Source organism: Cottoperca gobio, chromosome 3, assembly GCF_900634415.1.
Source record: "Cottoperca gobio chromosome 3, fCotGob3.1, whole genome shotgun sequence".
Taxonomy (NCBI): domain Eukaryota; kingdom Metazoa; phylum Chordata; class Actinopteri; order Perciformes; family Bovichtidae; genus Cottoperca; species Cottoperca gobio.
The window spans coordinates 19,226,308-19,238,753 of NC_041357.1; the positions used below are offsets into that span (position 1 = coordinate 19,226,308).

The following is a 12,446-nucleotide window of genomic DNA, read 5'->3' on the forward strand; positions in this document are numbered from 1 at the left end:
TTGCCCAGACCCATTCTCATTGCTGCAAAGTGAGACACCCCTTATCATCTTCTCCAGGCCCTGTTGTTGGCTCTCAAACACCCAGCCGTGTCTGATTACCTTTCATTGAGAAACAATCTTTAATAAAGAAAAGGTGTTTCTTCCTGTATCCTATGACCCATTGTTTAACAAGAATAAGAGTCATGCTCGCAACTCTGTGAGGCACAATGTCAGCATGCTAATATACTCACGATAAAAATGCTTAACATTTGATTCATAGCATGTAGTACTAATAATAATAACTAACTAACTATGTCATTAGTTTTGCAGGAATTTGGTCATTATGTGAGTTAGCCCAGATTTGCTTTTAGGGGCCCTGCTGTGTCAGCATTATAGATGCTCCAAACCAAAAGCACAACCTCCCTGGTGAAGGTAAAAATAATAATAGAACATTAGTGGTACGTGTTGTGAAGTGACACAATACTTTTGATAACAAGAGTTCACACGCAACACTTTCTGGGCCATTTGAGGGAAACTGCTTGTTAATAAACCTTTGCAAGGTATTGAACGCAACATTAGTTTCTTATGTTTATATTTAAGTCACACCTAATTAAAAACGGTCAAGATTCAAACAACTCAATATTTTATTGGGCAGTAGCCGCACACAGCACGATGCTACATGCTACTTTGAAGATGTGTCATAAATCACACTGTATAGTCGGTATGAACATATGAATGTATGTTTCTAAATAATAAACAGTATAAGGCTAACAGCAGCTTCCATTCAACCAGCTACATTATAAATCCTGCTCATGTTAAATGATGACATCACTTTGTACCTCCACAACTACAAAACATGCATCTTTCATACGTTTAAATGCATTCTGTGCACGTTTAGATGATCCAGTTAGCTGTAGTTTTGATCAGTTTCTGTAAGGTTATTGAAACAATAAGCAGACTCTGGCTTTCCTTTAAATGTTGGTTGATAATGCACTTGATGCACAGACTGATTACTGCATAACTATTATGCAACTATCAAGAGTCTCCCTATGGCGTGTAAATGAATGGAAATCAATGAATGCCTGGAATGCATAACAAAAAATCACACATTTCTCAAACACTTAAACAAGAACAAAAGCTACAGGTAGTTTCAAGTATGTTTAGTTTATTTCCAAAAAAATTAGTGTCACCACAAAACATGGTACGAAGATACAGTAACAAAAAAAAAAAAAAAAAAGCCTTTGACGTCTGAGTGGTTTCATTTGTGTTTTCTTCTTATGAATAAAACTATCGGTTGCACAAACACACAAGACAAGGCTCTCTGAAAACCACAATGTCCTAAATGATATATTCATTTACTTCTTTAAAAGCCCTTAAAAGACACAAAGCCTGCCCGGACAATCTGAACGACTACAAAAAAAATAAAAAGAGTCTCCATTTCATTTTCAGAACATATTTCATCACAAACGGGAAACAGGCCACTCAGGTTTTTTTGCACCACTAACGACACATTAAAAAAAAAGACTCGTTGGTCACATTAGAATTAAGATTAGAAAAGTATACTTATTGTTCAGTACATCATACAGTATATAAAATGAAATGTCACACAGGTATTTACAGAAAAACATGAATCCACCACACTTACACAGTTACACTTTTAATAAAAAATAATAATTTACATTACATGAGACACGTGTTATCGAGAAGTCAATAAAACATTCAACAAAATAGAGAAAACATCACGTATTTAAATAGAAAAATGTCAGGTAACTCTTTTTGAACTCACTGTGCAAATTCTTTTTTAAATCTGTTTTGAGCAAACGTATGTACATTGTAACGCAATGCCTTTAGCCTCGCTGTCTGCATCTGTTAGAAAATCTATATTTGATAAGGAGTGCATACTTATGAGCTAAGTGCAAACAAATTGCTTTTTCATGTTGTGCATTAAGAGTTTTTGGCGGTTCATACGTTTCTTTAAGCAGCAATAACCTTTTCCTCGTAGTAAAATATCCGATAGAAATTATTTTATAGGCTATTTTCTACTTTTTGTTAAGTCTAAAATTGAACCCACAGTTTGAATGGCCAGTGATATTGCTTTGATCTATTTACAGCTTAAGTAGGATAGCATTTCCTTTGTAGTGCAGTCCCCTGAAACATGAGTTTATCTTCACTTCATCCCTGTTGGAGACGCGGAGGAGGGAGCTGACAGCAGAGACGAATGTGTTTTGATCATCTCCAACTGAAGCAGAGAGACGACCAGCTGCTAAGTAACAGGCAGAGAGGTGGATGATCAGTATTCATCCTCCACTACCAGGCACTTTGTTCACTGTGGTCCCCGAATTAAAGACATCTAAAAAGCCGAGCGGTTGTCACGTCTCCGCTCTCAGCCACCAGATGCCGCCTCTAATGTTCATGATGTGAACGTCAGCGTTCAGGCTCCGAGGCTCGCCGTTCACGCGTCAGAGATGCAGTTCTGGATCTTGTCCATCCACAGCTGAGCGCTGGGAGCGTCGGAAGCGCAGAAGTTGTAGACTCGCTTGCTGGTCTTTAGCTGCAGAGGTATCAGACAACAAGGGTGAAACGAGGACCAAATGGACAGAACGGACTTTAATCTGCAACAAAATAAAACAACGGACCCCTTTTTCTGTTCTACACACCGACAGAAAGGTTCATCTTTAATGTCAACCGCATGTTTTAAACACCTTCTTAAACATCAAATTCAAGGACAAATGTCATAAAAAGCTCATAGTATAGTATGTCATTAAAAACTAAATCATCAAAATGTCATATATTAGTATGTTATAAATATATATATAAAAAAGCGATAGTATAGTTAGAGTCAGCAGAAAGTGACAGTCAATAAAATATGTTTATCAAAAGTTGAGAATCAACGCAATCATGAGCGGTCATTGAGCATACGGTCACAAAACATATTAGTGTGACGGGTCCAGTGGTATGCGAGATCACACACATGACCGGTTCACAGGCTTACGTCTGGCCGAGAGTAAATATTCAGATAACAAAATGTTGATAAGATGGTGTGCGTTGAGTACAGTAATTTAAGCAAGTAACGTACAGCCACAAATATGACTCCCCTACATTTATAATGAGTCGCAAACATGCATTCAATATGATATTGACATATATATATATTGATATATGATATATGATATTGGAAAAGTGAGTGCTGAAGAACAGATTGCTCAGATCGACACGACGCGGCTGCATGCAGTGGACATGTTAACATGTACTCACGTCAAAGAAAGCCTTTTCACTGATGTGTTTGGGAGCTCCGATAGTGGGCGCGGCGATCATCACAGACTCCACCTCCGCCAGATCGATGTGGCCTCTGCAGTTTGTGTCCTCCCCGGTGTCGTAGTACCTCATCTGTGAAGACGTGAACGTTAACCTGCAGCCCGGCACTCAGGTGAGGGTTTGTTAAACATGAATGTGGTGCAGCTCGGCTCACCTGGTGCTTCGTAATGTCCAAGACGAACCAGCGAGGTTTCCAGCCTTTCAGCAGCGCTCCACGTTTATACAGGATCCCCTCGTAAGACCTGAAGAACAACACACGAGATGCGCGTTAGAGGATCTTATGTCTCTGTAGGTTTTTGATGGAGTTTAAATTCAGTCAGCTTGAACAATGTTCCTAATTTTTCAGTATTCCTGTTCATGAGTTTGGTTTGGAGAATGCTTCATTTTTATCGTTGTTTAGAGGTTAGGGTTATGCTCAAATTCAAATGTACCATCTGTATGTTCAATCTGGTGTTTCATCTACACAATCACTCATGTAAACTAAAATGATTTTAATATTTAGAAGCAATCCTGTCGTCTCACACCAGAAGCAGAGTGAACCCTAACCCTAAATGAGAAAGTAAAAGAACTGAATGAGTTGCAATGAGTTTCTTTTAAATCAATTTAAAGGCCGTCTGTTCTTTGACACCATCACCCGTCATTAATAAATAGTTACGTCCTCTGTTGATACTCTGGAATTTAGCAAGCATTAAATAATCATTATGAAAACAGAAAATATATATATATAATATATAAGTTAATATAATATAACAGCTGGTGAAATAAACAAAGTGTCAATATGCATTGATTGCTGTGGGTATAAATTAATTCTGTAAACTTTATTTTTCATTCGTAGTAAAAATGTAGATCTGATGATAAAGGCTTAGAGAGTCTGGAAATATTTGGTTTAGGTACATTGAAAGTACTTGAATTTTACTCTGTAGCTGTACAAACCCAACCCCAAGTCATTTCTCTGTACAAGAACAACTCCAGCACTGTTTGTACATTATGTTCCCGTTGTGTAAAGAGGCCAACAGTGGGTCATTGTTGTATTACTAATAGTAAAGGCCGGATTGTTCTACATATCTTCTTTCATAGAGATTTAAACTCATATTTCAACCTTCTCCAAAGCTCCATTAACATTATAATGTTGTGTTCAAATGATTATCAACAACCTGGAGTTTCAACACTGACATGTTTTCACTTTTTATGTTCACAAAGACAGACCATAGAGCAAACATATCGAAGCCCATCAGTATCAATACAATAGCTGTATTGCAGGAGAGAAAACATGATCTTACAAGTAATTAGAATAATGTTGAGGATTATATCCCTTATGGATAATATGGCAGTGGTTTCTAGCTTCAAAATACTTACTGACTGTCAAGTGTTTCACTTCATCTGTTAGAAATGTTGTAACGTAGGAGCATAAAAATTATTTACAGAAAGTAGACTTTAATCATTTTTCAGCCAACTCGGGAAAATGTCCAGATATTAGAGCCAAGAGACTGTACTTTAACCTCGCGGTAATTGTAAAATTACACACCCCGAGTTTAACAGAGTACAGACAATCCTCACAAACATGACACACACACATACCACAGCACTGACTCAACTTCCAAAACTGGACTGGCCCCTCGGCAGCAGTTTTAAGGGAATCAAATGTGGACATCTTATTTGTTCCAGCACTCAGGAAGTTTCCCACCCACCTGTTCTCCTCGCTCTTGGGGGTGAACTGGTTGTAAAGTGTAGCAGCGCGGCGGTTGATCCCGTTGGCCGCGGCGGTGCTGCGGTCTTCGCCCAGTCCGCTGTCTGGCAGGTGCAGCATGGAGCGCCGCTGGAAGGCCTGCAGGCTGGACGTGGGAATAAGGCCTGAGATGGACACCATGGACTGTTTACGGAGCTGCAAACACACAAGATAACCAAGTAAGAGTGGGGAAAAGAACATATTTTCAAAATTCAACAACTGAGATTTTAAGTACATGACTATTCCTGTCATTTTTTAACACAACATGTCATCATTATTCTTTTAACACGCACATTTCCTTCCTGCGCGAGGTCTTCCTGAATGCTGATTCGGACTCTCTCCAGAGTTGTCTGCCATTTCTCAGAGGTCTGGTTCAGCTCACCCTCCAGCTTTCCAACGTCCTGTAGCGTAACAGCCAAGAAAGATGACAAATGTTGACACACGAGCACAAAAATGGTAAAACGTAAGATCAAAGTGTTGGCAACAAACTCTTACAGTGAGGAGTTTGGTGATGGCGTCGGGCTGGGCGCGTCTCACACTGCTGTAACACGGCCACACGATCCTCCTCTTACTGTTGGAGAGGCTGTCCACCTCCTCCGAGCTGTCCGACCTCGAGGCCATCATCCTCCAGTCGTAACACGGACCCGTGGACAGAGTCTCGTCCGTGAAGAAGTCCCATTTATTCAGGCTGGGGATGCTGATCGAAGGCTTCAAGATCACCTACAAAACAGAAAAGTTTGAATGAGAATAAGATGCAATCTTATTGTGTCCATTATGTAAAATATTATGCAGTGAGATTTCTTGTTCAGAAGCCAAATAATTGTGAGAAATAAAAGCAGGTACGGTGTATTTCCATCAAGTTATTGTGTTATGTGAAGCACAGAGTGTGGCAGAAACAGTGCGTCTTATTGATTTTTAAAGAAATTAAAGGAGATTAAAAAAGTGCACAGGCTGCAACACAAATAACAACGTAGTTAGCAGCTACCTAGGTCCTGACTATTTATTACATTGATTTATTATCTGTAGATTCTGATTAGATTTCTGTAAAGGTCAGACGCAGATGGCCGGTAATTTGGACTCAGATCCTTTACTTTAGTAAAAGTAGTCAAAGTGTAGAAGTACTGCAAGTATAATTCCTGTGAATCATATATATATATATATATATATATATATATATATATATATATATATATATATATATATATATATATATATATATATATATATAGTATAGTATCATAGTCAAAATATACTTAAAGCACCAAAACTAAAAGTACTCATGCAGGATGGCCCATTTCATAATAATAAATATTTGTATTATTATATATTTTGCAGCAGGTAAAGGTTAATTTTAACTACTTTATATACTGCTGGGTAGCTAAATGTGAAATAATATAACATTATTTATTAAGTACCTCAAAACTCTACTTTAGTAAATGTACTTACTTATTTTCCACTACTGAATTTGTCAGTAAATACCTGAAGCGAAATACACAAGTAGCCATCATTATTTAATATATTTAAATTCACTTTAAAGTTGAGTTTGTTGTACAAGTTCTGACTTACCAATTGAGTTTCATAAAGTACAATTGTATCATTATCCTTGTTGCATAAGCATGTGGCTCCTTGACCTTTCCTGGCACATTTCGTATTGTATGCAGTCTCAGGTGTGTGCAAGTAGAACATTCAACAAGAACATTCATAGTAAATACGTCATTATTTAAAAAACATTGCTGTGCACTTTTTCAACAGGCTGATCTTTTGGTTTCTTAGGCTGGTTATATATAACAAGAGTTCATTTATATATATATATGAGAGCACAAGAGAATTCACAACATCGCTCCTCAGCGTGGGAGCTGCATGAATCAGCTGTAGCTGTCGGATGCACGGACAGAAAGGCAGACTGAAACACTCACGTCGCTCTCTGAGGGGCTGTACAGGTAGTTGAAGAAGATGGGACTCTTCCTGTGCATCCTGTTGATGCACTCCCAGATACAGACGCCTTTCCGGGCCTGTTTATCACCTTTATCCTCAAACAGCGTGCCTGCGAAACACACAGAGGAGAAGCTGCTGAGCACATGGGCCAATTACTCTCACAGATTGTTTTGGCTGATGCAACTCATAACAGTTGTCATTCAACATACGTGTTGTATTACAGGGTATCAGGGAAGGTTCGGCCGGCTACGTTCATCAGTGAAGATTTGCACACGACATATCGACTCATAATTAAGTCAAAGTAAGAAAGTAAGACAGTATTTGGCGAGTTTGGTGTCAGATTTTCACTACAAGATGACGGTGGGCAAAATAATTCAGGATAACAACATTAATGTGATGTCGATAGAAAAAAAGAATAATAATGCTATCAGTGAAATTCATCTTTAACTTTGTTTATTGTGCATTTGTCTAATTTTTGGCAAAAATAGTTACACAAATGTGTGTGTTTGGCGTTGGGGGAGGGAGACAAAGCAGGAATGTATAATATCACATGTTTATTATTAACATGATTCTAATTATTTTAGTCAACACCGGTATTTCACGACACCCCTAAAAGGGAGTATTTTCATATTATTTTCAACATAAATGTTTTTTTACCATATAGAGTCAGGTTTTGGAATACTAGCAGAAACTTTGCAGGCTGCTGATCAAGTGAAAGAACTTATGTGTTGCATTTTAGTTTTGGGAACTCTTGTACATTGTGTTGATAACATGGACATGTTCAGGTAACATACCAACAATAATCTTTGTTAAAATACGTCTGGTTATATGAAAGCAACGTACAGCTAATTGTAATGCAGCATTTTCTCAGTACAAAAAAAGATAATACAAAAACAGCCCCCCCCCCGGTTTGAATTGTAAAGGACCCTGACCATGTTCCAAGCGCTCATAGTCCGAGTCCAACAGGAAGTTCTTGAAGCGGTTAGAGATGTGATGATAGGCCAGGAACTTGAGATAATACTGATTAAACTCAAACTCCAGAGGATGTTGCTCCAAAATCTGCAAAGACATAAATTGATGGACAAAGATTAGACTTAAGAGACAGAAAGGGAAGGTCAGTGAGTGTGTGTGTGACAGCTGGGTCGTGTCCTCGCTTCGCGCTTTTCGTTTTAGGGCATAAATGACCAATTAGAAACAGGAAAGAAGAAGGTCTTCTGTCCTCGTGGGAGCAAAGGTCAGTAATATCATCTCCGCCAGACACAATCCAGGCAGCAGGACTGCAGCTCCATTGTTCCCATACAGTGGCGTGAGGTGGCCAATGAGAGAGAAATGCTGGATATTTGAGGCCACCTGGGCCTGTTGGCAAAAACAACAGCTGTTTTGGAGACACTTCTATTTTCAGCTCTTGTTCGAAACCACTCTCCCCCTTGTTTACTGCTCTCCAGACCCCAGGACCCCCGCCAAACTGTTTTAGCAGCCCAGCCTACACTTTCAAAAGACAAATGCAGAAACTATGTGTTGATGTAAGTGTATGGGAGTGGGTCTGTGCGACCCCAGGAGACACAAAAAAAAAAAAGCATTACACAGTGGACACAGCCCTCTCAGCTGCATGAGCTTCATTCTTAACCCCCCCCCCCCACCCCTCCTCCTCCCCTCCGGCTCCCCTCTGAAATCTTGAAGCATTCCCAAACCTTCCTAGAGAATCTCAATCCCCAAAACTGCAATTTTCCACATGCAGCTCTAAACACGCACTGAAATGTGAAGGGATGCTGAAACACGCGAGCGCAGAACACTGGGTTCACAGACCATCTGGGCAGCAGCCTCCCCGCACACTCCTCCCTGGTGCAATACAGTGTTGAAACTACACATCCAGTGTTGGGGATGCAAAGTGCAAAACTAAACCAAATGTATAGATAATGACAGCTGAAATTCTCGTCTTCTTTGACTCTCGCCTGTACGCTTTTCAGGAATGTGATGAACTCATGAAGTATGAATGGTGTTATGTTATGAGGGGAGGGGGGTAAGTGGGAATAGGTCACGCAGCAGGGGGCAGGAGATGCTTGACCGTAAAGGAGAACCTGTGGTAGTGAAGGTAAACCTCACCTGGTGCACACAATCCAGGAACTGCAGGAAGATGGGTGTAAAGCCGCCGCCCTGGCTGTTGGGACTCAGGTTGCTCCGCTGGCTGAACTTGTGGCCAAAGGACAGCCACTCTTTCTCCAGCAGCACCTGGAAACCTTCCAGAGTCCGGTAGAAAGGATCGCTCAGCAGCTGCACCAAAGACACCACCTGCAGAGAGAAATGCACGAGGAAGAGACGGGTCAAATGCAATATCTGCAGTGTGAATAATAATTCTGTTCTGTATGTTTCTCCTGGATTGTGGTGTGCTCGGTCCTACTTTATCAAAAACAAAACAACACATTTTCAAGGTACACTAATGAAGTTTGGTTAATATGAAAATACATACTATTCCTGCACAAAAAGTAAATTATAAGTAAAATAAAGTAAAATATATTTGATGATACTGTATGTTTTGAGAGATAAAGGAAATATTTTTGACAGAAATGTGAAAAAAAAAAAAGTGAAATTGGGACAATTAAACTGAACTATATGGCTGTGACAACTTTCTATTTTCTGATGACGATTTATAGGAATCTTGGATCATCAAAACATATCGGGTATGAAATTAACCTGCAGATGCTCCGGTTCAATATGAGGTTATTGGATTCCAGTTTTCGAGCCACGACAAAGGCCAAAATGTGGGTGGCAACTAAATAGGTAAGGCTTAAAGGCTTGAAGGCTTGTAGGCTGCTTCTTGTAATTTACAGTATCTGCTAACATTTATGCCGACACTAATGCTAAATGTTAATTTTGTCTCGGTGGAAACATTTCCTGTCAATGCCTACTGAATTTGACACTTCAATATGTTAAATACACTTGGTTGAAAATTCCTGATATTACAAGCGGTTTCATCCAACCCCTAAAGGAGAGTGGCAGATGTTTCACCAAGACTGTGCACAATACTTGTTCCCGTTTCTCATGCTTGATTATTTTTTTCTTCTTCTTGGGAAGGAATAACTTTGCTTTGCACCCCTTCAAAAAGATGAACGCAACCTCTTCTGAAAACAATGTTAAACTTGTCATCTGCTATCAATTACATTTATATAACATTGTAGCAAAGTTTTCAGGCACACTGGAGCTCGCTCCTCAAAACACCAGTTGAGAACCACTTGTCTACACATGCAGAATGGTTGGCCTGCTTCCCTGCCCGTGTCTACTGCAAAACAACTAATGAGCCCTGACGCGTGGAATGAGCGAGGAAAACAGTTCACGGCTTCCCCGTGAGATTTAAAAGCGGATCCAGGACTGAGGGGTAGAGAAAGCCCCCCCCGCAAAGAAATAAACCCCTCAGATTATTTGTGAGACTACAGCGGACTGAGGAGTGGATTTAGGAAAGAAGCAAAGCATGAGAGAGGGGAGAGGGAAAAACAGAGAACGGGGTTTTAAAAAGAAAACAAAAGAAAGTTCTGCTTCCTGTCTGCTGGGTGTCTTTGGTCTGTGGGCAGAGGCAAGAGAGCCAGAGCATATGGAGTCCATTTGCCTGTGCGGGCTGATCAGGCCCTGGTGTGATGGAGCCAGTGGCCCGTGGTGAGAGATGCTCTGGGCAGAACACGTGCCTGGCATAAGGGGTCCACAAAGCGTGCTTTTAAAACAGCAGCCCAGGGCTTTCTAAACCCTGTTAACACATTTTAAAGGACACGCAGTTGCAACACAAACATGTGCACTTTAACAGGTCAACATGGAAAATATGAGCTCAGAAAGCAAGCATGCGATGAAATGCTGAATGCAGCAGCGAACAGACACTGACAGTGGATCAGGCTGAAACAGACTTTTAGTTTATGTACCGAAAAATCAAAACCAAGAACTTTCTAAATCTGTGAAGCTTCAAGACCTTTTTTATGATCTGTCACTGCATAATAGACGGCGCTGATTAGAAGATGAGCAGGAAAAGCAGGTGCGCCAGATTTATGATGCACACATGGCCCATTAAGAAGTGCAGATGTGATTGACATCTAAATATCACATTTCAACTACAGCAAGTTACCTTTTTACTGCTTTCCATCTCAATATATCGCACTGGATAATGATAATGAAGGGCAACAGGGCATCACTCTTAACAGTTTCAGTACAGTTACACTAAACAGTTCGTCGAAACAGCCGTTTACAAGTAAAGCACTCTCTTGTTAAACGGTTGGACTGCTGCACCTGGACCGTACGCACAACTTTTATAATGGTTGGTTTGTTTGTTTTACATCAAGACCAATAAGAAACTGTGTTAAAATGTAAAAAGTGTTTTATGAACATTTAGCTATTTTCTGTCTGTAATTCATCTTTAACAAATTACAGCTAGCACTAGGGGAGTTAAGCATTCATTAAAATGCTGCGCAAGTTATTTTGGAAACTTTGGCAAAATACAATTTGAATTAGTGTGTGTTCCACCAACTACATTTTTGCAAATATATTCAAAGAGTACGGGAAAGAATTACATACATAATAAACTGAGTGCCAGTAACTTGAATACTTTATGGCGTTTAATTGCTGCTTCCCACTCAGGATGGTACTTATGTGTTTGTTTTAATGATTTAATGTGTTTCTTTTGATCTAACTGTCCCCCGTTGTGTTTTTTATCAACTGCTATGATTATAAAGAGCGGAGTGAAATGTAACAAACGACCCCCATCTGGACTTGTGGTTATATACTGTACACTCAACAACCCCCTTCTTCTTTGTTTATGGGCTTTCAAGTGCAGTTGAGGCATGTATTGGTGAGTGAATGATTTGTCGCCATCAACATTTGCAATACCAATTATTTTCCACTATGCCAGCTTTCCTACCTCCACCAAGCATTAAACCTTTGGTATTTAAAAATATTTCTTATTTCCTTTCATCTCCTGTGTCCTGTATTTTAACACAACATGGAAATGGACTGCATTTATACAGCGCTTTTCCAATCTTTGCGATATACTCAAAGCGCTTTACAACACGTCAGCATTCACCCATTCACCCACATTAATACAGTCAGAGGCTACCATACACCATTCACACACACTCACACACCGTTGGCCATCGTGAAGAAATTTGGGGTTCAGTATCATGACATGGTGACTGCTGGGGATCGAACCGTCGACCCTCCGACCACTGGACGACCACTCTACCTCCTGAGCCACAGCCGCCTGAAATGTGTCCTATTGTTCCTCTGGACTAAATATTGTCTTACTTGTGCGTTTATTCACAAAAAGGTATATGTGCATATTTCTCACTTGTGTAGTAATGTCCCAGCCGTCCTCCAGGCTGAGGAGAACAGATGAGCCGCTGTCCAGAAGCTCCACCAGAATCAGTGCCAGCTGCAGGATCTTGTGAAGCTGTGGGAGATCAACATATGTGCATGTGAACACATATACACACCCTCCATTAATCCTCGCTGTGCATAT

At 40.1% G+C, this 12,446-nt stretch overlaps 1 protein-coding gene across 2 annotated transcripts in view; it reads right to left on the reverse strand.

The window, feature by feature from the left end:
- Window positions 1-1,196: 1,196 nt before the first annotated feature.
- Window positions 1,197-12,446, reverse strand: part of sbf2 (SET binding factor 2) — an 85,388-nt gene continuing 74,138 nt past the window's right edge. For both annotated transcript variants that reach the window (XM_029458230.1, XM_029458225.1), the window contains 10 exons: window positions 12,276-12,377; window positions 9,059-9,244; window positions 7,888-8,014; window positions 6,937-7,064; window positions 5,516-5,740; window positions 5,314-5,421; window positions 4,983-5,176; window positions 3,449-3,536; window positions 3,235-3,366; window positions 1,197-2,530 (listed from right to left, as the gene is read on the reverse strand). In XM_029458230.1, the coding sequence (XP_029314090.1) occupies window positions 2,432-2,530; window positions 3,235-3,366; window positions 3,449-3,536; window positions 4,983-5,176; window positions 5,314-5,421; window positions 5,516-5,740; window positions 6,937-7,064; window positions 7,888-8,014; window positions 9,059-9,244; window positions 12,276-12,377 (1,389 nt within the window). In that variant the 3' untranslated portion in view covers window positions 1,197-2,431. The remainder of the gene's footprint in view (window positions 2,531-3,234; window positions 3,367-3,448; window positions 3,537-4,982; window positions 5,177-5,313; window positions 5,422-5,515; window positions 5,741-6,936; window positions 7,065-7,887; window positions 8,015-9,058; window positions 9,245-12,275; window positions 12,378-12,446) is intronic.